At 43.3% G+C, this 25,786-nt stretch overlaps 2 protein-coding genes across 2 annotated transcripts; one reads left to right on the top strand and one right to left on the bottom strand.

Moving 5' to 3' along the window:
- The first annotated feature begins 821 nt into the window (after window positions 1-821).
- On the top strand, window positions 822-9,425 carry mydgf (myeloid-derived growth factor). Its single transcript, XM_055053871.1, has 6 exons — window positions 822-1,027; window positions 2,055-2,105; window positions 2,199-2,260; window positions 3,806-3,887; window positions 5,943-6,015; window positions 7,744-9,425. Exons 1-6 carry the CDS (start codon window positions 893-895, stop codon window positions 7,821-7,823), a joined length of 483 nt encoding a protein of 160 aa, XP_054909846.1. The 5' UTR covers window positions 822-892; the 3' UTR covers window positions 7,824-9,425.
- On the bottom strand, window positions 4,498-25,014 carry LOC129374995 (uncharacterized). Its single transcript, XM_055053745.1, has 4 exons — window positions 23,370-25,014; window positions 13,834-14,865; window positions 9,148-9,292; window positions 4,498-5,690 (listed from the first exon to the last, which is right to left on the bottom strand). Exons 1-2 carry the CDS (start codon window positions 24,417-24,419, stop codon window positions 13,993-13,995), a joined length of 1,923 nt encoding a protein of 640 aa, XP_054909720.1. The 5' UTR covers window positions 24,420-25,014; the 3' UTR covers window positions 4,498-5,690; window positions 9,148-9,292; window positions 13,834-13,992.
- Window positions 25,015-25,786: the final 772 nt, after the last annotated feature.

Here is a 25,786-nt window from a genome sequence, read left to right as displayed (position 1 = left end):
TTTCTTTGAATCTGAGTATGCTATTACCTCTACTGTATTTTTTAATGCTGTAAATTTGCCATTTCTGTAAATAATTTTTTATTTTCATATTTATACCTCTATGCATACTTCCATTTTGCCTGTCACTCTGCTGCTTTTCTATTCCACTCTGTTCTATTGTATATTTTGAAAATAATTGTGCAATAAAACTAACTCACATGAATACTTTGTGATTGACATCGAAAAATGCTTAGAGCAATAAAAAAAATATGCATATTTAAAATAAATATTAGAAATAAAAAGGCAACAACAAGAAGAAAGGCAAACCACAAAAATCCATGCAAAAATATTAAAGAAAAAAAAAGTACAATTATTTTATAAATATTTGTGAAATTTTAATAAATATGATATTAATTAATAACATACTTTAACACTACCTAAATACAAAAAGACAGTTTCCAGTAAACATAGACAACATAATAACTATTATGAAATATAATATACGTTTATTTCAACTTTGAACACAGTTGACTGACTATTGAATTGACACTGTATTAGTTGAAAAAGAGCGTCACCGTGTGGTGAAAAACAGGCCACAATGAGTGGGTCCAATTTTTAATAAACGGAGTCCCAAAACATGTGAAATAAAATTGAAACTAAGTGCTCTTTCATATATATATATATATATATATATATATATATATATATATATATATATATATATATATATATATATATATATATATATATATTTATTACTTTTAAATATATTTTTTAGTGCTTCCCTTCAGAGTGCTTCGCGGCGTGACGACGGCTCTGACGTCATCAGCAGTCGACGGGACAGTCGACATTCAGTATTCGGACTGACTGGTCGGAGTGTGACGGCACACAGCAGAGAAGACCGAGCTGGAAAATGCAGCTCTTCGGAAAAATGTTTCTTCTGCTTCTGGGGATTTCTGTGACTCTGAGTGTCTCGGCTGAGCAGACAAAGGCGGTGGAGTTCAACGTCAAACCGGGAGGAGTTGTGCACACTTTCTCTGAGAGAATCGTAAGTTGCTTTTTCTTGTTTTCCGGAGCCGTCGACTGCTCGCTTAAACTGAGTTGCCATGGAAACACGAACCTGTCGTCATTTTTTTAAACCCGAGCGTTGCTTTATTCTACTGCTTTACAGGAAGTCCTGCTCATTATGTAGGTCTGTGCACTTCACCGAAAATGTTAGCGATTCAAAACTGTAAAAAAGTAACATAACCCGTTTTATCTTTAAGATATACATGCTGAATATGTCAAGTTTTGCTTTTTTAACGATACAAGCGGAAAAACTACATTCCATCGGTCAGTTGCAGTCGCTGAGTGATGACGACACAGCCTGTGAAACGCTGACACGTCTATGTTCGTCTGCCACAAGGGCTTCATTGATTGGTTGAGACTTTTTTATTGTTTCTATTTATTTTAGAAGCGCTGAACTGGTTTTTATGAGATTACGCCTAAAATTTTTGAATGTTTGATGTACAAGCATCAAAGAGTGTTGGGATACCCAATAAAAACATTTACATTTCTGTTTATAATTTTGCAAGTAAAATGGTTATTCATATTGATTATTTAAAGCAATTTCCTCTTGTTCGGAAAAAGCCGCATCATGGCAGTTACAGCACAATTGACACGAATGAGATGATTTTATTACTTTCTTTGTGTGATTTTCCAATGAATTCCCAGTCAAGCATTACATCACAAAACGTTTGATGGAGGGATTATTATTGCAAACATTTTTGTGTCAAGAAGCGGTATTTTAAAAGACTCTTCCTTTCCTCATTCCTTTTCATGTAATCCTAAAGTGATCTTGATCGGAAAAGCTTTTCGGGCTTTCAAAAAATATTTTAAGAAGTGCTTTCAGACTTTTCAGCACTGGAGGACTTATAAACACTCTGTGATAAAGTTACAAATGCTTCCCATTTATTTAGGTCATCTATAAAAGAGAGTGAGCTGTTTGAGTGAGAGAAAATAATATCAAAGACTCTCTGACTCTTTTTAAACTTTCATTTAATGTTAATCTGGTTTGAATTACTTTTTTGTTTCAGAGCGAGTATGAGTGCATCTTCACCTATGCTTCACAAGGAGGAACTAATGAGGTATGTGTTTTCTCAATCACTCGCACCCTAAAGTTTTATTGAATATTAATCCCTGCTGGCATGACAGTGAAACATTGTTCTGCTCTAAAACAGCAATGGCTGATGAGTGTGGGCCTGAGCGAAGACGACCAGCTGTTTTCTTGCTCCGTGTGGAGGTGAGACGGGCACAACTTGCAGACAGACACTTCATCGATTTGCATTCAAACATGTCTTCCCCTGAAATGAATGCTTCAGGTCCATCCTGATAAGGAGGACTCATTCCCATAATGTGGCAGATGTGAACAGATGCGTGTCCTCCTCTCAACATGAGTAATACCTGCCCACTCACCGTACCAAACTGTCTGTGGTGGTTCCTCCTCTTCACTTGGCCGACCCCGTCCTCATCATCACAAACGTGTCCCATCTGCGGCTCCTCTGAGTCACCTGATTGATTTATTTTTTTCGTCAGTTGTGACAGCTGCAGGAAAAAAAAATCAACTAAAACCTCTAATAATGTCTTTTTGTTAGATTTATATGTGTAAGATGATAAGAAACGTTTTAATATCACACAAAGGTAACCTGGAAATATAGAAAAGCTCTAAATGGTTATTATTAGTGATTTATTAAGATAAAAAACCCAGGTTGGTATGAACCTATGTGAAAATTTTCTTGACCCCTAAATCTAATAACTAGTTGTGGACCTCTCTGCAGCAGCAACTGTCGTCAAGTATACCCTGCAATGTTTCATTATTGGTTTAATTTTGTCAACATAGGAGAAAATCGCTGGGGTATAACCCGTCTGACAACATGAAGTATGCCGAATATCATGTGAAAACAACTCATCATCGCCTAAATAACTTCAAGAATAGATGAGAAACAAAACATCTGTTCATCTGTCTGTCTGGAAAGGGTTCAAAAGACACTGCTAAAGCTTTCAGAGCCACGGTCAGAGCCGTTATTCACAAATGGAGAACAGTTGCAGCTGTGGGGATTGACGACACATCCCAGAGGTCACAAAGGAACCCAGAACATCTGAAGTCCTGGAGGTCGCTTTAGTTAAAGCGATGATTCAAAAAATTAAATAAAAATGTCAAAAAAAAAAAAAAAGGATTGAATTCCTTTAGGTTTGTTGTGAAAGAGATCCAGAGTGTTATAAACACACCGTCACATGACGCTTTGCTGTATCAGTGGCCGACATTCAGTTTGACATTACAGATGTAAAGTGTTTTTCCAATGAAAAGCTTGTAATCTTTGGATATCCTGATCGACATGCTTCTCGTCTAACCCTACAAATATATGGCTATGAAAAAATTTTGAAAACAGCACGGCTGTATGACAAATGTCAAATTAGCAATTGGGGGGAGGGACTGGTGCAATGCAGCAAGTCTCATATGAATGGCTCAAAACAAAAGGAAGGTACTGGAGTGGTCTAGTCAAAGTATGGGCTTCACCGGCATTGAGATGCTGTACATGACCAATGTGGTTAGAATGAAGCATTTCTGTGAAAAACAGGGCAGCAGCTCCTCCACATTCAGATAAGAGTAACTCTGTGAAATCGGTTAACCGCTGTTTGACTGTATTTTTGTTACCTTTGATATAAAATGATGTTTGATCTGAAAAAAGAAAAAAAGAAAAGGATCTGTCAGGGAGCAGTGATTACTAAAGAGGCTGTGTGTTGAGATCATTATTGTTTAAACATTTCTGTTTTTAATTTCTTTCAGGCCTCAGGGAAAATCATACCTGTTTTTCACTCAGTTCAAAGCTGAGCTGAAAGGAGCCAAAATTGAATATGCCAACGCTTTTGTAAGTATGAAACCAGCCTGTTAATTTGTTTTTTTTTTTACTTTTGTGGCTTTGTTTACATGAACCGACATTGTCAGCTGATCTTGATCCCAGGGAGCGACGGCCACCTCACCGGCTGAATACTGATGAGAGCCGAACGATAAGTTGATCAAGGATCAATAGTGGCATTAAGCCATGTGAAATTGGGGCGTGAAAACCCCATCCTGCATGATTTTATAGGACCGACCTATGTTTGCCTTTAACTCGGCGTCCTTTAGAGATAAAAATCTTATTTCTTGACAACCTGCTGCCACAAACCCTCTCAAGCCCAGGCAAACTAACAAACAGCATTAAAGAATTGCTGCTTGATGTTCCCATTCTGCCTCATACTTGCTGTCAGTAGAGAGATAAAAGCTTTTCATTACTCAGTATCTGCACAAATGTCAGAAAATCAAGGCGAATTCCTGCTGAACGTCTTTTTGCACAGCCGGCAAATAAAGAACATTTCAGCCAGCGACACGCATGTCAAACTCAAGGCTACTTTCATGTTCTGCAGCTTCAATATTTCGCAGCAACACATTTGGTATCAGATGAGAGAGGGAAAACAGATGTCACCATTGATGCTTTGATCTCGTATTTTTGACAAAATAGACATTTAATGACAGAATTTGTCAACAAAACCATGACTTTCCTAGATCAGCATGAAATCATCTGATGTGTAGCATTAGTGAAGGGATTTATTGTACGTCTGAGTCACAAAGCCAGTCTTACTATTCATCCACCTCATCTCAATCGGTATGAAAAATCCTTTTATCATGTTCCAGCTCTGGATAAATGTCTAAGGCTATTATTTGTCATCTAGTTGAAAGAACTGGGATTTCTTTAAAAAAAAAAAGAAGAAGAAAAGTGCTTTATTATTGATTTATTCAGCATTTAATGGCACCTGTCCTTTTTTTAAATTTCCACATCATAACTTTGCTTCTGGATTAAGCACCCAGACAGATAAATTCTTATAAAAAACATTTCACTGCCCTCTGAAGCTTCGAAGATCAGGATTTTCCACTGTGATTCTTAACCTGGTTCTGGTTCTGGTTCAGATGACGAACACTGTCATAAACTTTCCAAAAATCTGGAAAGGTTCAGGGAAGGTTTGGGACTTATGTGCTTGGAAGTCCTCCAAAGTCTCCACTAAGAAACTTTTTAAAGTGGCCAAAAAACATGAAGGAAAATTAATATCAGTTCTTCAGCTACATTTGGTCAATATTTTTTAGTCAGAGTGGAGGTTCTGAATGCTAACGTAGCATTTTCACACTATTAAGTTATTAGTATCTCTAAAATAAATTGTGGCTAAAAGGGAACTTTTGGATTAATCTCAGGTTTTTATCTGACTACCAGAATCTCTGCCAACAATCTAATCTTGTCACCTGATGTTAATTAGTTTTCTCAATGTCTTTCTTCCTCTCATCCATTAAACCCATTATGAGCTCCACACCTCTGGACGTTTACAGCTTTCATCCTCTAGCGATGGCCTCAGCACCATCCCAACTTTTTACGACTTAATGCGAGTCAGAAAGACACATTTTTATTAGTTCTTGGAGTCCGACTTGGAGTTGTATCTCTGCACGTAACGCTTTCAGTGGAAGGTTAATGTCCGGACGGTCACTTCGCAGCGGTCTGCCGTATCCGATGCGGTCGTGGGCTGCGAGGCGATGCGAGGCACACCTTGACACGCCTCCTTTCCCCCAGCAAGGACATTCCTGACACTCGCGTCATTAGAAAGAGAGGGAGAGAACATGTTTCCTCCTCCTGCTCTGGCTGTGTGCCCTGCACGGAAAAGAGAAAACAGAGAAAATAACTTCAGAGTGAGGAGACTGAAACAACATTGCATACACAAACGCATCTCTTTGACCTTGATGCTGAATCGGAGTTCTTTCCTCTGTTGTTTTTTTTCTTATTTTTCTTCCTTCCTGGGCAAATGACATTGTTCTCTGTGCCGCCGCCTGTTGTCTGTTTTTTTTTAATTTCTTGTTTTTGTTTTTCACCGTTTCCTCCTCGTCGTTGCGGATGCGTCTCCAGTCAGAAACAGCAGTGACAGGCCAGCGTGACGTACCTCTGAAGCCAGACGAATTTACCATAGGAGAATCAACAGGTGAGGAATTGATTGTGTCTCCAAGTGTTCAATCAACTCCCTCTGCCTGTCACATCAGTCTCTTTCCCTGCCTCCACACACACACACACACACACCCACACACACACACACACACACACACACACACACACACACACACACACTCCCAGCCCTCCCATTATCATGTTGCAAGCTCCCTGCAGATTCCCCTGCGAAGCGTGCGCTCCAGCTGTGAGTGGGTTTTCACAGTCGTCCCCATAGCATTATTTGTTGTTATTGGGCTCCTGCAGAAATCCCCAACTGGGGCTTCAGTTCCAGCCTGTGATTAGCAGGATTTGACTAGTCACCCCGACTGGCAATTTACTTCAGCTGTCATTTTCAGCAGATTAGACGCTAAAGTACAGAGGCTTACCGGCTCCGAACTCAGCGCCGATGACAGACTTAAGGATAATCCCATCACTGAGAAACAGCGGGAGCGATGAATTCCAGGCATAGATTGCTTATCGGCGTGGAGTACAGTATGTAAAGGGGCTTTTTAATTACCACAGCCCTAACGTTCCTGCTGCAACACAACATGTTCAGGTTTTGGTAACCCAAACAGAGACACCTGTTGGAGAAAATAGTAACTACATGTAAAGATACCCCGAAAATATCTACTTATTTTATACCTATACAAACCATCCGTTGTTTTCTTTCAGCTTTAAAATATTTCTGTTTTTATTTTCTGGTTTTTATCAGCACTGCATGCGTCTCTATTCTTACACTGAATAATTTGTCCAAAACCAGATATTTTGCCTCAGCTGTTGGCACTTAATTGTCCGTGTGACTCATTTATTTCTGCACTCTGAGTTTTTATTCTCCATCTAGTGGCAGCTGTAATTAAAATGCTCTTTTGTTAGGAGATTTTTTTTTTTTCCCTGAAAGCGAGGTGCAAATAATTTAGTTTGCTGGTTCATTTTAGAGTATATTCCATATTAATAGAGGCCATCTTTTTACCGTGAGAAAAGATTTTGCAACAGAACAACAAAACAAAAAATATAGAAATAAATTATGGAAAGCAAAAATGAACCTTCATTTATATAAGTTGTTCTAACCTTAACATACTGAGCTCGGACAAAACACACAGCCGAGTCATGTTACACGACAACTCAGGACAAACTACCGACTCATTTTGTTTTTCCAAAACATCTGTTCAAACAGCCAGGATCGAATCACAATCAGTACAACTGAGCTTTACAGTTTTCATGGTTAAAAATATTGTTAAAATGTGTTGAAATTATTGCTACAATGGTGTTATTAACAGCGTTGTGTTGGGTTATGTAAACATTGGTATTACAAAGATAAAACTACTTAACAGAATATTTTCTTTGCGTCTTTCTATTTATGACTAGACTCTTTTCCTTCAAATTAAGACTTTGTCTCCCTGAGGTTACCTGAATCCATATATATAAAATAATATGGACACTGGAAAATGTTTACACTTTTTTATTCATGAAAAGGTAAGAAGACATAATATTCCCATCAAATCAATTTTGTTGCAGAATCCAAAAATGCCTGCTCATCCAAACATCATTAAATTAGCTGCTTCTGTAGTTGTTTCTATGGCAGCAAATACTTTCTACTATTTATTGTATGAAGAATAATGAAGTTGTTGTTTTATACATATATATATATAAATATATGTATATGCAGTCTGTGATGATGTTACACAGACCGCAGCAGTAATCCACTCTCCATTCTTAATTCCAGTGACCCAAAGAGATGGAAAGTTCAGCGCTCAGCTTTCCAAGCTGACCGTCATTGGACGGACGAAACATGACGAGCTCTGATTGGACAGAAGTGTCGCTGAGCTGTGACCAGTCACAGCACCTCAGTGAACTGTGCTTCTGCTTGTTAGTATCAGTGGATTTCTTCCTGAGAAACGACCAAAAACTGAAGCAGGATGGAGCTGATCTTGGTTTGAGGGGACACGGTGAACCAGTTGTAGTACATATCCAGTCTTTTTCGCTCATTTTTGGATTTTGTCCTACAAAAGATGAAGGAACCAACTGATTATCCACACTCTCCAGGATCAAAATCGGCCATAAGACTACGTGCTTCTGAAGTTGTTTCTTAGTTTGTAATGTAAAGAGATTCTGGTTTGATCCAGTGGGCGTGGGGAATGTATAGATTGGTGACGGGATGGGGTCTGCCCAGCTTAGATACATTTTAGATTAGCAGGAGATTTATGCATCTTGTGTAATCCTGAGAGGAGAGTGAGTAATCCCTGGTATTGTGAAGCAGCACACATCCAAACAAGCAGAAATTGCTTTGTCTGACTGCGAGCCGCACCGCTGTTGAAAGAAGCACTTCAGTGTCTCCATTTATCTACATCTGCTGCAGATAACTCAAAGCATCGCGTCTGATCCCAGCCAGTTTTTTGTTTCCTGCTATTTTTCTCCAACGAAACTATACTACTTCAAAAATATGTCACAAAAATAATCAAAATGCAACAGATTTTTTTTTTAGGTTATGCAAACTATTGGCCAGTTTGAGTCTCTCTCTTTCTATTTAATGTAGGACTATAGATTTCCAAATGGAGCTGATATCACTTTATTCAAATGCCAGAAGTGTTGAAACAGCCCTGAGCTGAATAATTAAGAAACCTCAGCGTTGCTTTAAGTTTTCTGGTAGCAGTAATCCCCAACTAGATCAAAGTTTTGTAGTCAAATGCGAAAAAAGCAGTTGGGTTGGGGGGGAGAAAAATCTAAAAATTGAAGTCTGAAACATTAGTGCAGATGTTTAACTCGAAAGTAACAAAATGTAAAGCACGCACAGACATTTGGAAGTTTCTAGATGAGGAATAAAAATGCCAGCACTCGCTCCCTCTCGAACCTCTGGCTTTCATCTCTCGGTGCCACATGTGGGGATCAGTGAGAATATTGTGCAAGTTTCAGAAGTGCTTCATTATCACATGCCCCTCGTCTCCCTCTCTCCCCTTCTCCTTCTTCTTCTTCTCTGCTCTCCCCTTTCTCTGTTATTCTGTGCGGCCTCTTTATCTGACTGGCATTGATCCAAACCCTCAAACAGCACAAGTGTCCAAGGATTGAATTCAGATTGGAGGATTTCTCTGATTTGACTCTGCTCTTGGATTAGCCGGGATAGGCGGCGTACCTTCGGTGTCTTTCATCTGGTGTCAAGGCGATCCCCCGGAGCGGAGGAAACGCAGAGTCCCTTTGTCCCCATCCAGGCTCTCTTTCTCTCTCGGGGGTGGGGGGGTGAGAACAGGAAAAGATCACACCCGGACCTCGACCCGGCTCTGAGGAGAAAAAAACAACAACACAACTCGCGTTATTAATTTTGTACATGCGGCTTTTCTTTTTCTACCTGTTGATTGCTGTGAATCATGATGAAACTCGATGGGTGTTTGAATAAAGACGCGTTGTCACCTCGGTGGAGATAACTCTTGTGTGTTTTTGTCAGGTTACATCAGTCGTGGTCTGATTGAAGCTGCCGCAGCCTTGTCAGAAGGGTAAACATGAAAAGAGGAGGAATTTGATTGCCTGCGTCGAGGCGTTAAATATTCTGAGCGCTGTCAAGGCCGGGCCTCGGCGAGGATCGCGTTTTTATGTCCCACCTTATCTGCCCAATAGCCGTAATTTTTAGAAGCGCCACTAATGCATTCCTAATTTGGACCAGTTTAGGGAAGCAGCCAGTGTCAGAGCCTCCAAATGAGACTTATGTGACCCTTTCTGCAAGAGTAATGAAAAATTAGCCTTAAAATGTATTCCGTAAGCGTAGTCAATTAACGTATACTGTGCTCAAATAAATGTTTCTAAGAGATAGAGAGCCTCTATTGTTTCCCCGTAATTTCTGGGGGGAGGAAGAGGCTTTGCTGGGAGGATCTATTAAATCCAGAGGCACATATGGGAATGTATGGGCTGCTGATCTTTGTGGGCTTACTGAGATAGAAAGTCAGGAGGGATTTATCTATCATTATGTTAAATCCAGAGAAAATCTAGATTGTCTGCTTGCTTGATGCAAGAGTCGCACGTCGGGAGCTGAAAACTCTCCGTTCAGGAGTGTTTTTAAGCCTGAAAATCGCTGCTTTTCACCTGCTGAAAAACTCCCCAGAACAGCGAGATGCTAATGATTTCCTGACACGCTGTGCAGAACCGACCCGCAACCTTCGCAGCAAAGCGGAACCTGTGATTTCTGCTGCAGTTTGACGGCCAAACTCTGGCCCGTTTCTGTTGAGCTGTTTGTTCCTTTGAGTTGTAAATCTCTGCTTCTCAACGGCTCTTTGTTTGCCCATCAGCTCTCTCCGTCTGCAGGGCCCAGAGCTGCCTCGATTCTGTCATCCGGATCCTGAGCACATATCAGCACCTCGGCGTACTGTTTTACACCAGCAGAAAAAAGTTCCTTACATCACAGGAAAAACTATCAGGAGGAACGTGCAGGATGTTGTGGAGCAGAGGTGTATTACATAGAGCTCCTGCACAGCTTGTTGGAAGTACAAGTTATAAATAAAAGATGGATGTTGTTCTAGTTAGATCCTGGCTAAAAGAATGGGCTACATGAACGCAGACTTTATATATCCCTTCATGCTACATTTGTGCATTTTTTTTAATTAGGACTTTATGTGGTTGACCAACAGCAGCTGTGAAGGTCTCAGGTTTTAAGAAACCTCATGAAGAGTTTAAAGCATGGTTAGGGTCAATAAAACAAAATCCCATCTGAAGAATGGGACCTGAAATCCTTTTTTTAATGTTTGACTCAAGCAACGCAAAGAACACAGCAGACAAGTGGGGGAAGATGCCGAGGACAGCTGAATCCAACATTGAACATTTTAGCCTAAATGCAAAATATGATATGTGAAAGGAAAACCAACAATGTAGTGTGGAAAGCATCCCCACTGTGACCTGGTTGCAGACGAACACTGTCCTGATGTAACAATGTTGGGAGCATCGCTTCAGCAGGGACCTGGAAGCTGGGAGGACGGATGGAACGTGAGACGGATCTGTCGGTTCCTAAGCGCCTTGTGAAAGTCCAGACCTAATTCAGCTGAAAGCTGAAGGCTTGAGAACTGATGTTTATTGTTTCTGTTCACCGACTGAGCTGGAGGCGTTTTGCAGAGAAGAATGAGCAAAATGCCTGTGACTTGATGTGTAAAACTGGTAGATTCACATCCCCAAAGATTTGCAGCTGGAAAGATTGAATGTCGATGAAGACTTTGCAAATTTGTACTTTGGAAACCACATATTATTTTCCTCCCACACAATTCTTTGCTAGAATGTGTTCATTTCTGAACAGAAGTTTGTGGTTATAAGCTGACAAAATGTGAAAAACGGTTGATACTTTCCAAAATACTGTATTGTATTTAGTTTTAGGGATTTTTCAGGGAAACTTTAATCAGCCCTGTTTAACATTTATAGCAGTATTTGGATCTTTGGAGTGAATTACATGCACAGCTAGTGGTCTTTGATGTGATCTGTTATGCATTTATTCTGTTTGTAGAAGTGGAAAAAAAAGAGAGAGAAAAACATCACTTTCAGCGTTTAACAGACTCGGAGCTCGGAGCAAATGGTTTAGATCAAAGCGTATTTATTTGTTTGGGTGGGTGGCCTAGTAAAAGTCCAAACCAAAGTTCAATTGAGACTCTGGCGAGACTTCAGATTTTGGTGTCTAGAAGTGCAGGGCTGTTAGAGACATGCCTCAAAAGACTGGTAAATAAAAGAAAAACTTGTCAATTTCCTTTCCACTTTACAATTACATGCTGTCTTGTCTGACATTAAATCCGCACATAATACATGGAGGACAAAATTCTTCTTCAAAAAGAAGAACATCTTTCACAACACACTGTAGCTCGTCACAAATGTCATTAATTTAGCAAATATTAGACGACAATGTTACAGATTTTAACTGACAAATTTTATTCAATAAAAAAATATCATTTAACTCACTGATCTGCAGTTCAAAATAAACCCGTCCAATTTCATACGGCTTAACAAGCACGTGGCGACAGTGGACAGTTGGATTGCATGGAGCCATTAGCTTTGCAGCAATCTTTCACACTCTAAACAGTTATTTTCTTTGGTAATTCTTTTACAGTGCAGCAGTAATTCGGTGCAGTTGGCCTGATTGTGAATCAGTGATCCCGGTACCATCTGATGTGAGGCAGCGGTTCCTTCAGTATGCGCGTTTGCGAGACAGAAAAAGCGCTCATTGTTTTTCCTTCAGAGACTCGTGTGGTAATTTATCCTGTGTTTAATCAAGACTTGTGAAAGAAAGATTTCTGCATTCAGGGTGCATGCAGAATTTTAAAGGATTTACATAAGAAATCTGAGAAGTCTAATTTACTCCGGTCGGTCTCACATCCTGATTCTGGAAAATCTGACAGCTAATCCCTATCTGAAAATAGTTTCGCATAAAAGCGTCGCTCACTCATTCCAGAAACTCTGTTTAAAGCCGATAATGCCCATGTCGTGTGAAACGTCTCGGGCGTCAGAAGAACCGCCGCTGATATGAGAACGTGTGTCGCAGTCATGGCAGCGTAAATATAATGAGATTAACCGCTGATTTTGATCGTTTCATTGAATTGGTTCACAATGGAATAAACTGCAAACTAGCAGCAGCTTTATCCTGTTCAAAAAGGTCGGCACAAAGAGAAAAGGATCCGATAAAGCAGCATTTATGTCCTAAATGAAACAGCTATTGATTTCCTGTGTTGTATTTATGTAATCAATCTGGCTGGCATTCCTCTCCAACACACCAGCTCCTTATTTCTTCCCTGTTGCATCCCCTTGACATTTAGAGGGGAACAGATGGAGACGGAGGCCAGGTGGGTCGAGCCAGAGGCAGCAAAGGAGATGGGATTTTTGTAACACGGCGGGGCCGGATGAAGGGCACAACGTATGGCCAGCTGCCCCCCCTGTCTCCCTTGACATGCACCCCAAAGCTGGCCTGAACGTTTCCTCTGTGGCCTTGCCAAGCGTCTCCTTTTATGAGAGCCTTTCTAGCCTCTAGATGCAGCGCAGATCCCTGACCTTGCCTCTCCTGTGCGCGTTCTCACACCGCCGAGCCAAAGCAGCTTGAGCCGCGCCGACTTCTCATCACAGCATCACGACTCCTGACAGCAATTACCGACCACAGGCGATGCTGATATATGTGAGCGACTATGCTGGGATGCATGGGGGTGAGGTGCAATAAAGTAATCACCTCTATCTTTGTCTCGCCGTTCCGAGGTAATTGCAGTTGCCTTCAGATTTCTGGCTAATAATGCCTTCCCCTCTGCCCTTTCGCTGTGCAGTCCGTGGGAGTTCGCAGAGCCGGGGCCGCAAATTGAACATCTGCACAAAGGCTCTTGTTACCTGAGCGGTGAGCCGGCCAGATGTCATTACGCGCCGTGCGAGAACCCGGGAGGTTTGAGAGCAGGGAGGGGAAAGGGGAGAACCAGCACTGCAAAAACACAAACTCTTACCAAGTATTTCTGCTCTGGTTTCAAGTGCAAGTATCTCAGTACACTTTAAATGAGACAGGACTAACTCACAAATAACTTTTCAGCAAGAAACATGAGCTTGTTTTTGAGTCAATGATTACTTTAACATTGATAAATGAAAAATAAAAGTGGCCAGTTAGTTTCCCATAATTTAACTCAAGGGGAAAATGATTTCACCTAAAGCTTTTTTATCAATATTAATAAATATATTATTGACATAAAACAAGCTCCCATTTCTTGCTGAAAAGTCACTTCTAAGTTAGTTTGTCTTTTTCCAAGCATCCTAAGATATTTGCACGAGACCAAAAGTACTTGAGAAGACTTTGCTTCTGCAGTGACGCAGTGGTTCTGGACTTACTCACCCTGAGCTGCGTCTGTGTCCCGCTGCCCTGGAAACTTGATCTCGGCTGAAGTTGGCGAGACTGATGCTGCGTTAAATCACTCCCCACTCCTGCAGACATGTGGCTGGTGCTGCGTTTGTGGCTCTGTTCGGTCGGCCGCCCCCCTCCTGCTGCATTGTCTCACACGGTGGTTGAGAGCAGCCTTCTTTTCTCGGGGTACGGAGGAGCTTTGCGGGGCTCCTTCACTTTCTTTGAGGGCTCAGAGAGTCGGTGGTGCGGGTACGGCGGGGGCTTGCGGGCCCTGCGGCCCTGTCCTGTGGGTGGTTTGGCTGCGCAGGCCCTCGGGGGCCCCGCTGAGGCCGCTCGCCGCTCTTTGTCGTGCGGGGGCAAACTTTTGGTTTCGGAGTTGGTGGGTGGGCAGCTGGCAGACTGAGGGTGAGACGGTGAAAATGGACCAGCAGATGGGGGATCGCTTTGTGGGGTCTTGAGTGACCCGACTTTGGTCTCTATGATGACAGAAGGGCTGAGGGCGGGGGGCGGATAGGACTGTGGAGACAGAGGGGAGGAGGGCTGCGATCCGGGGCTGTGATGGAGCTTCACGGTGAGCGGAGAAAGCCCGGGAGTGGGAGGCCGAGCGGGGAGGCTCCTTCTGGGAGACAGAGCGTGATCCTGGGCGGTCGGGTTTCTGGACGGAGGGAGGCTGTTTGTGTTCACCCGAGACACGGTTTCTCTCGGGGATCGCCCACAAGCTAATTGAGCAGGCCGACTCCTTTCTGTCGGAAAGCCCGCGGTGATGGAGCGCAGCTGCCCGTTCTGCGCAGGCTGACTTCTGCTGCGATCCTCTCCGCGGGGGGTTCCGTAGGAGTCTGCAGTTCCTGGCTGGTTCTCAGCTCCCGGGGCCCTCTGCTGGGCCCCGCGCACTGTCACGTCACTGGAGCTGGAGCCTGAACTGTAGCTGCTGTCGCTGGGAGGCTGAGCTTCCCCTCCAGGCCTCTGCTGCTCCTCATCATCCAGATCAATGGAGGAGGTTAGATAGTCGATCTGCTGCACGACCTAGAAAACACACAGAATGATTTATAAATAAAAAGCACAAATTATCCGCGACACTCTCCCAGAGGGAATAATTAGGATCTGTTGGAGGCAGACTTTGTTGCTGTACTGTAAAGCTCCCAAAGTCGATATGTTTTGAAAAACAAGTTGGAATTTATAACTGGTTTCTATGAACCCAGTGGTTCCCAAAGTGTGGGGCGCGTCCCCCAGAGCGGGGCGCGGTGCCGTCGCAGTGGGGCCGGGAGACAGTATGAATGAATGAAAACAACAACAAAAACAGTTGCACAAAAGTGTTTCACTGTAAAGATTGTTTGTAGTGTTTTGTCGCAATCTGAAGTGTGAAATAAACTTCAGTGGCGTTCAGGTCTGGTTGAACGTGTGTGTGCCCAGTTGATTCTTTTTTCTGTTTTCGGGGGGATTATACCTGAATTAACAAATAGGTAAATTCAATTATAAACTCATGCTCCTTTTTAAACATGTGTAGCTGCAGGTCGTCTCTTTTGCATTAGAAGAAATTGCTTTTCCTACTTAAGTTCGGGTCATCACATCAAATTACAGCGCTTGTTGCTATTGGCTTACTTTTGTCTTAATCGTTACAAAGAATAAAAACAGTTAACATAAAGCAGAAGGACTTTTGTCGTTGTCGGTGGGACATTTTCAGATTTTGTCACACTGCAAGCACAAACATCAGTGGATCTTATCTTATGTGACTGGACACTGTAAGGTGTATAAAGATGTGTATGACTGCAGAATGAAAGGAAACCCAACTAAAATTGTTCTGCACACAAGTCAACAAAATGTGGCCATGTTTTGTGTCTAGTACACCCGAGTCAAGAAGAAAAGCACCTTATAGCATAATGCAGCCACTACTATGTTTCAACACAACACAGTTCAGCTACCTAAAAAGTCAAATTTTGTTCCCTTCTGAATGGAAAACCTTCTACACACGCTTCCTGTGTTCAACACATGACTTTAGACAAACATTAAGCAGGACTTCTTTCCAGCTGTTTGCCATTAGGGAAATCATTATCTGGCCTGAAGGTTCAGATGGACAGTCGTGGTTTGGACAGTGTGTTTGCTGAAATTCAGGCCAGCAGTGGACCATTAGACTTAAAGTTTTATTAGGTTATCTTGTGGTGTGACTGTGGTAATGAAAAAAAAAGTGATTCATTACTTCTATTTTTAGCTAAGTGCATAACTGTGATTGCACGGCACATCTGTTACAGCCCCATAAACAGAAACTACTCTTGAGAAACATTCCCATTTCAAATATGCTCCTGGAGGACACCAGTCACATAAAGAATGATTGGTGTCACTAAAGTGCACACAGCAACTGCATTTAATCATGTTTTCGAATTTATTGATATTCAGCTTATGGAACAAGCAGAGGAGAAAATAGCAGAAAATAATTCCGACAATGAGCCAGTTTTGGGTTTTTAATTGTGATTTATTGTGGCAATGGTTATAAAAATGGACAGAGGTTTGCAGTCATGACATAAAAACATTCAAGGAGTATTCGCACTTTTGCACGATGGCATATGTCCTGGTTTTATATTCTGCACTGACTCGCCTCCCCCACCCTCCACATATTTCAAGTAGCATCAGTGGGAATGTCAAACTTCTCATTTTTGGGATTCCAGTTGATCTCTCATCAGAAACCTTTGCATACTTTAAAGCCAAGAATTGCAACAGAAAAAACCCCTAAAAACTAAATATTTTATTGCAGCTTCGTAAACTAAAGATGAAGGGTGGCTTAGCAAGTCTGAGGCAAACATATACCTTGCAGGTTCCCAGCTGTACATCATCAGCTCTGTTTTTCTTAGCCAGACTGCAGAAGACCAGGAACAGGCTTCTCACTGTGTGCAGCGACTGACCCCAGGAACTTACCAGCTGTTTTCACTGAAACAGAGGCGATCACTGTTAATTGTTCTGGCCCGTCTGACGCGTTCATAGATCAACACTGTTGTGTCTGCCGTGCCACAGTTTAAAGTTAAGCAAATAAGACAATTTTCGGAGCAGACACCAATTAACTTGGATCACTGAATCCAACTCTGGACGTAAACATTCCACATTTTTAACCTTCAGCTCTGCATTGGACTGACGGGCCGTGACTTACAGTTTATCTTGAGTTTGAATTGTGTTGAGGAGGTGGTGGATGCATAAGGTTTAGTCACAGATTAATCACGACCCTGTATAGGTGCTTTGATTATTGTTGTTGTTTTTTCTTTGCAAAAGCCTCTCAGGGGAGTAGTGGGAGAGCAGCTGATTCATGTGGATGGAAAATGGAGATTTTTCTGCCCTCCCTCATATCAAATAGGTCTATATATTTCAGTGCCTTTAATATAAGGTGGAGGAGTTGCCAAGGTACTGTGATTGAGGAGAACTAATATTTAGGAAGTTATGAAGAGCTGCTGTATAGAGGAGGAGAAGTAGAGAAATGATAAATAAACCTGCTGCTTTGGGGTTGGGGGGGTCACTTAATTACAGGAAGCAGTGAGGCAGATGTTCGCATGCCCTGACTGAACGTCCACCTTTGTTCAGTGTGATTAATGTTTAAAACACCTCACCGCTTTTACATCTGAAGATCCATTTTGTTCCCCCAGCAAAAGGCTTTTAAAAACATTTCAAATCAGGACGACTGAGCTCCGAAGGCTTCAACAATTTAACCTTCAGCTTTCATTACCGAACAGACAGGCTTTTATTAACGACGCAACAACCTGCATTTCAGTCTGACTCTGTCCTGCTTCAGTTTGGACCATTTTTTTGTTTTTTTTTTGTTCTTCTCTTGTTAATTGAATTATTCTAGAAGAAAGACGCAATAAGGACCCAGAATAAGGCGTAGTACCAGTCAATAAGACGACGACCTTCCAATCCCACCAAAATAACATATAGTCAATGAACAGAAGCTGGTCCTGGTGGGCATAGAAAGTTCATCCCACAACGGCCCGAAACTGGAAACAACAATTGTTCAGCAGATCTCAGTGACCTGGTTTAAATGTGCAGAGTTAAAGGATCGCTGAGATGCCAGTCCGGGTTAGGATGGACGGTTTCACTTGTACACGTTAGCAAAAGCTGCTAAGAACTGTCGATTGTTGCCTATTTCACTGGGATGACTATTGCGGTTACATTTTAGAAGACCTAAGAAAAGCTAACTTTCTCACACCATCTTCTGTTTGCTAAAGTTTCAAGCAGCTTCAACGTTAAAAAAGCTCATAATTTCCATCGCTGCAGACTTTAGAGAAATTTTGTGGCAAATTACCCTAATGTGCATTTCATTTAACGGTGAATGAATGAGTTGATACACAGAAAATGCAATGTATAAATTCCACACACAATGGTACCAGCCTTGATTCAAACCTCACTTTCCATTTTGTCTTTACCTGACCAGACATTTAATTAATAGCAGAGAAACGGAATGTCAAATGATTCACAAAATTAAACATAAATGCGGAAAATGAAAAGAAAAATGTATGAGACCAAGAATGAACCGCTGAAGTACACCACAAGACTGAGGCACCTTAGATCATTTAAGACTTGAACCTTCTTCTTGTCAACAAAGTGCTGCTGTTGATAAATCGGCCATCTGAAAGGCAGCAGGTCATTTTGGTTTGTTTTGTTTTCTACATGGCCCCAGACAGTTAAAAATCTTCAATTTTTTTTGTTTCAGTCAGCCTGGAAACTGGAAATACGCACAATTTACACCATTTTAATGCATTTTAAGTTTAACTTCATCAAATTAATTAAACCCTCCCTTCTAACAGATAGCACATCGTGTATTTTTAAAAAAAGAAAGAAAACGCCTCAAATCAAAACTCACATAGTCAGAGATCAGACTCCAGAGTGACCAGGAGATTCCTTCCGGACTGAGTCAACGTTTGACAACAGATAAAAATAATTACAGCCCTGAAGCTTCTTCAAGGTTGAATAGGTCGTCTTTATTTTTCACACTGCAAAGACGTTAAAATCAGCTGAGACAGAATGAGAGTACTATCACAGTGGTGCGAAGGCTAAATTTAGTCAGCCCTCCCATCTAATGCTTCTTACCCAGAGAGTAAAACGCCTGCTCCTTAATGTAGCAAGAAAAAAGAAGACACACATGTCCAAATGCAAAATGGGCACAGAGAACAAGGATACACTCTGCAGACGTGCACGAATAAAATGTCAACACAAAGACACACAAACACACAGATACACAGGCAGCTGTGTGATGACAGAGGCTGGAGAGATTGGAGAAAATTACGCTGGGGAAAATGTTTGACCCAGCTCACCACCTGCTCTGTGTGCACAGATAAATCCTCTGCCCATGCCGGATGAATTTTGTCCTCTGTGTTCAACAACATCCTTGCCGATGTCAAAGGATGACCTGATTTGTTTGACTGTGTTTTTTTTTTTTTTTTTCTGTTAAAGCTGCGGCAGGTTTTGAGTGAAGCCTTTCATTTTGCTTTGAAGTGGTGCATGTAGTATATGCACATGCAGTGACTCTGGGCAGGTACTGCTTGTTAATGTCAGAAATCGGAGGAGATAAAAGGGCTGCTTTTCATCTGCTGCTTTCGAGGACGTTTGTTAAAATAAAATAAAAAAACAAAGTCTTTGACCCTCGGGTCTACACACATGCTCCGCTGTTAGAGCTGAGAGCTGTTTATTGTTGAGCTCCGTCATTAAAGTTTCACTCCGCTCTTCGAGCTTGACGCGGCTCTTTCTTCTCTTCAGGCTCTGAATCATGGTGCACACTCTTGTCTTTACACCTACCATACCATACCATACCAACTTTATTTATAAAGCACTTTAAAACAACCACAGCTGAAACAAAGTGCTGTACATAAAATAGATAAAAACAAATACAGTTTAAAACAACAAACATACAATATAAAACTACATCTCGCTGGAGTTGAAAGCCAAGTAAAATAAGTGGGTTTTAAGACGAGCTTTAAAAGTGGACAGTGAAGGGGCCTCTCTAACCTGCAAAGGCAGGTCATCCCATAACTTAGGACCCACGACAGAGAAAGCTCTGTCCCCTCTGAGCTTCCGTCTAGATCTTGGTACCTTCAAGAGCAACTGATCTGCAGATCTAAGAGACCGATGAGGTATGTAAGGGTGAAGAAGCTCAGTGAGGTAAGCCGGGGCAAGATTGTGCAGCGATTTAAAAACAAACATAAGAATTTTAAAACGGATCCTAAAATAAACAGGCAGCCAGTGAAGTGATGCCAAGACAGGGGTTACATGCTCTCTCTTTCCAGTTCCTGTCAAAAGTCTTGCAGCCGCATTCTGAACCAGTTGCAGACGTGAGAGCAGTGACTGACTGACTCCCAAATATAGAGAGTTACAGTAATCCAGTCGAGTCGAAATAAAAGCGTGGATCACTGTTTCAAAATGCTGCCTTGCAAGAAAAGATTTTACTGATGCCAATCGCCTTAAATGATAAAAACTGGACTTAACCACGGCTCTAATTTGGCTGTCCAATTTAAAATCACTGTCCACCTTAAAACCAAGATCTGTAATAACAGGTTCAAAATAAACCTCCAAGGGTCCCAGGTCAACAGAGGAGGATTCACAGGAGCCACTGGGTCCAAACACCATCACCTCTGTTTTCTTTTCGTTAAAATTTAAAAAGTTCAAAGCCAACCACGCTTTAACATCATCTAGACATGCCAGGAGATGTTTGATTGACTGGACATCTTTCTGCTTCAGGGGCCAGTAAATCTGGCAATCGTCAGCATAACAATGAAATGAAATCCCATGTTTCCTGAAGATAGAACCCAGAGGCAGTAAATAAAGACAGAAAAGCAGTGGGCCCAGAATTGAGCCCTGTGGTACACCGTATGACATTGAAGCAGTAGATGATTCAGAGTCTCTAATATTTACTGAAAATGTTCTGTCCTCCTGATAGGACCTGAACCAATTAAGAACAGTGTCACCAATACCTACAATATGTTGTAATCGCGATATTAAAATGTCGTGGTCGACTGTATCAAAGGCAGCAGTTAGGTCAAGTAAAATCAGAACAACATGATTACCAGAATCACATGCTAAAACACAGAAACACATCAGCAGACGATCGCTGTCAGACTGACGGCCGACGCAAATTTTCCTCTGACTTGCATTGAGCAAAGACACTGATCATGCTGCGGCCACACACTCCTACGAATGTTTGGGAATTTTATGCAGAGTGACAACGGAAAATAGTGAGAAGGAAGAAAATGACATGTTTTATTTTTGTAATTAAAAATGTGAATCCCCCTGAGTCAAACTTTGCTGTTCTGCTGAAAGTCTTTTGGGCTTCGTCTCTTCCAGGTTTGCTCATCCGTAGACTGTAATTAATTACAACTTTTCTTCGCCAAATATCTTCAAACTTACGTTGACAGAAGAGTGCATTTGAACATCAAAGCACGGCCGCATATTCCTAATTGAACTTAGTGACTGGGCTTTGACTAGACCATTTAAACCCCGAGGCTTAGACTCTCAGGATGTTTGCCATGCTGGAAGGTGAATCTTCCAGCATGGAGGTTTTCTTCCAGGATTGTTTTGCATTTATCTCTATCCATCCTCATTATCGCCGCCTCTCCAGCAGGAAGGCATCCCCACATCACGATGCTGCCTCCAACACGTTTCACTGCGTTCAGGCTGAAGTGCAGTGTTGGGCTTTTGCCACATGTACAATTTTTGCATGCAGAGCTGAAAGTTCAGCTTCCAAGTCTAATCCTTGAGAGTTACTGTAACAATATGATGCCTGTCTTCTCCAACACACCTGATTCAAAAGAATGGCTCCTCACCAGGCCCCTGCAGAGCCGGACGACTGCTGATGAACAAATTCAGATGCTTGATTCACGTGTTGCAGCAGAAATGTGTCTGAAAGTTGAAGGAAGGTGGCTCCAGAGGACTGGAGTTTCTGACTTAACCCAACGTTTCTAATCTCTTTCTGTCAACAATGGTTTTGTTCTTCCCACTCTGCCATAAAGACACAGTTATTAGTTGTCCTCCCCAGATCCTCCCACTGGTTTATCATCTATAGTGACAAATTTCTTATCATTATAAGAATTTCGATTTATTGTTGTGACAAATTGCAATTAGTGATGTTTAAACCTCCCCAAATCTGTCCATATTGTCAGGATTGTGAGTGTCACTAATTTCTCCACTGTTTGTTCAACGTAAGCAACAAAAGATGTGAAAACATTTGTGCAGTGCAGACAAATGGAACGTCTTTATGCGCTTGGCGTCCTAAAGAAGCGCATCACCAATGGGAATGCTTCTGAAGAGCAGTATTTGTGTTTGTGGGGCCGTGATCGTTGTGTCGTGGAGACACGGCCATGCCGTTAAAAGAAGTAGTAAGCAGTTTACTTTTATTGGTCTCACAATAGCGCCACAGACAAACTTGATCGTTCTCGCGTCGCCTTCCTTCCAGCATGCAAGTCGGTGTCGGTCTGTCACTTAAACGCCAATAAAAATCATGTTTTTCAAGATTGTGGTTGTGATGTGAGATAGTGAAAGCGGTGTGATTACTTTTCCAAGCCAGTAAAGGGTCTCTGTCCTCGCCTCACTCCATTTCTTTTTCGCATTAGTGCTTGCTGCTTAATGCAACAAACACAAATAGCCTGCACTACTTCCACCGTGACTTATTCTCTTTTCATTTGCCACCTCTGTTTCTACATGCAGCTTTATCAATCACTTTTTTTCACTTTTCTTGCTGTATTCTATATAAACTTTCATCACAGCAATATTAATTCTGTCACGGAGAAGTCTTTAAAGTCACAGTGATGAAGTTACTACCTCTGGGGCTTGGCTGTGACCTCACTGATCGGATGCCAAGAGGAAAGATTTGCGTGTCACTTTTACTGGACGGATATTCAGACATAAATGGATTATAAAAGAGCGCCGGCCACCGTCCAGCTGTGCCTGGAGCAGCAGCTGTCCACGAGAGGGAAAAGTGGTGGAAAAGAGAGGATGTTGGAGGCAAGGCTTTTTACTAATGTCACCCTGCATCGTCTGAACATCCTCTGAATGCATCTGGCAAATGGGCCATAACTACCATCTCATCCACCTTTATGAAAGCGCATAAAGATGGAGCTCAGGCACTTTGTGCTCAAGTCAGGCCCGACTTGAGCACAAAGTGCCTGACTCCAGAGTGTCTGGGGAATAGAAAGGAGAGCCTGAGGAACAACAACATGTTTTGGGTCCATGCATCCCCGCTGCAGATGCTTTTCTGCTTGTTTAATTCTGCTGAGAAAGTGCATTTATAGTCTGCCTTGTTATCTCTAAATGCCCTCAAGGTTTTTTGGGGGGGGGGTTTTCTGCAAAAGCTCAAACATTTTCTGCATGAGGAAAATGTCTAAATTAATGAGAGCGGATGCAGTGAGGCCCTGATTTGTTCATGTTCCCACCCTTCAGCCTTGGACAGAAAAGAGACAAATCTGCAGCTCTCATGGCAAAGTTTCAGACACGTAATACATAAATCAACAAACCGTGTGTGTGTGTGTGTGTGTGTGTGTGTGTGTGTGTGTGTGTGTGTGTACCTCTTTGATTTCCTGCTGGATGTCCCTGAGGGAAGTGAGGACCTGCTCCAGGTTGTCCACCACCCGTCTGATCTGGTTTCGGACCACCTTTCTGCTGCAGCCGGCTCCTTTCCTCTGTGGCTCCTGCTCTCTGTTTGGTCTGTGCGGTACCCACGTCTGGTTCTGACCCAGGATGGCAATCCGCTCCGAGTTCAGCCGGGGCCTTCTGGGGCCTCTCAGGGAGGCGGTGCAGCCCAGGGCTCCAGGAGGGGCCTGGCTGGAGAAGATGAGCCCGTTGAGGGCCGTCAGGTCCCTCTGACTCTGAGAACTCCTGCTGTGTTTGTTGACGCAGCTGAAGCTGGAGCTGAATCCGCGCTCCCTCTCGATCAGCTGCTGAGTGCCTGAGCTCAGCCAGCTGGAGGAGTGGACGTCTCTCTGGCGGTAGGTGGTGTGACTGGTATAGTCCCACATCTTCCCCTCGCTGTCTTCCATGCACACCACGACAGGCACATCGCAGTCGGGCGTCTCAGCCAGCAGCACAGGTACAGGAGTGGGATGGGGCCCCACCAGAGGCCCGTATTTCCTCACTGAGGGGCTGCTTGTGTCGCCCACGTTTTGGCTCTGCGGCGGCGAGGAGCAGCTGTCGGCCAGTCCTTCCTCTGGGCTGAGTTGAGAGTTGGTGCTGGGCTCCACCTGCGGTTCTTTAGTCTTGCTCCACCTGGCAGGACCGTCCTCTCTCTGCTTCCCCATGCTGCCTGGCAGGATGTGATGGCCCCTCAGCACCACCGGCAGCATCCCTATGCCATTACACCGGAGCTCCCCCTTCTTGGCCCGGCTGGAGAAGAAACCGATCCCCTTGGCCCTCTCCAACGGGGTCAGGGCGCTGTGGCCCTCCGAGCTGGACCTGTACGCCCCATTGAGCTCCAGGCCGCCGCCGCCGCCGCCGCTGCTGCTGCTGCTGTGGTGAGCCTTCAGGCTGTTGCGCAGCCATGGGATGAAGTGGGGGGCATGAGCCTTGAAGCCCCTCTGCTCCCCAGGCGTGGTGGCGGTGGCCCGGCTGTCAGAGAACATGCTGACAGACGGTGACCTTCTTCCATGGATCTCTTCTTGCTTTGGCCATCAGTATCTGCTCTCCCTTTGCTGTTTCCTCAGTTTTCAAAACTTTGTTTCCTCCTGTGCTGTTTTCCCTCCTCAGCTCAAGTCCCACCCTCTGCCTCTGCTCCTGCCAAAGCCTGGTTCTGATTTTATCGCCCTGCCTCTTTCTCCCTCCCTCCCCCTCCGATCCTGCTTCTCCACCCACTCGTCTCGCTCTCCGTTGTGGTGCTCCTGGAGTCCCTCTCCCCCCAGCCCCTCTCTCTCCGGGCCTGTCTCAGAGAAACCAGGAGGCCCCCTCTCCCTCTCTCTCTTCGTCTTTCCCCTCTGCCTGCCTGCGTCTCACTGGCTCTGTAGCAGCAGAGGCTTCCTGTCTGCATCTCTCTCTCTCTCTCTCTCTCCTCACCCCCTCCCTCACTGCACTGCGCCGCCTCCTATCCTCGCTCTTTCTTCCTCCCACTCCCTTTCTCTCTCTGCCTCCTCCCTCGCCATCCCTGCCTCCTCTCTGTTCTTATCACAGAACTCCTTATCACCCTTTTGCAACTCTCTTTTCTTTCCCTCTCCTCCGTGTCACTGTTTTGCTTCTTTTTTTTTGTGGCACTCAGCCCCACCTCCCAATTTACCAGAGAAAGCAGCTGAAGTTCAATCAAGGCGGCAGTATTATTAATCCCCTCACCCTGTTAGAGAGTGTGTAACCATGTGACTCTTCTCATCTGATTACTCCTTTCCCCAGCTCAGCCCATTACAATTAAATGCTGCTTACAGAGGGATGGGGGACGGGACGGATAGCAGCGGGAAGGGATGAAGCACATAATTGTGACCTGTAAGATGAGGGATCAGCACCAGCCTGACAGAAGAAGAAGAAGAAACTGCCCCTCCGCAAACAGCAGCCTGCCTGTGGCATGACTCTCTCCCAGCTTAAAATACCTGTCAGCAAATAGTGTCACGTTACCTCCCTGTTGTTTTCCCCTGTTTTCCATTCGATTTGTTCAAATTAAACAGAGACAGACTGCTATTTACTGGACTCCTGCTCAATATTCATATATTTTGTTCATTTATTTTTTTGGTTGTCTGAATCAGATTTCTTGCGTCTGACAAGCTCAAATATCCCTCCCGGGGAGCTTTTTCCACTCTGCTGCTGCTGCATTGGTGGGAACCTCCCTCCCTGGCAGCATCTTAAATGAAAAACACCAGCAGAGACACACAAAAGCCCTGACAGCTCGCTGTCACTCAGCACTGAGACGCTCAAAGCATCTGCCTCGCCTGTAGTCACACAGCAGTGTGCTGCTGAGGCAGCGCCCTGTTAAAATATGACTTCATCTCCTGACATGCAACACAGGAATACT

The sequence above is a fragment of the Poeciliopsis prolifica genome, unplaced genomic scaffold (assembly GCF_027474105.1).
Source record: "Poeciliopsis prolifica strain line A6 unplaced genomic scaffold, Auburn_PproV2 SCAFFOLD002, whole genome shotgun sequence".
Taxonomy (NCBI): Eukaryota; Metazoa; Chordata; class Actinopteri; order Cyprinodontiformes; family Poeciliidae; genus Poeciliopsis; species Poeciliopsis prolifica.
The sequence above is the reverse complement of the archived record's forward strand: the minus strand, read 5'-3'. Positions and strand labels throughout refer to the sequence as shown.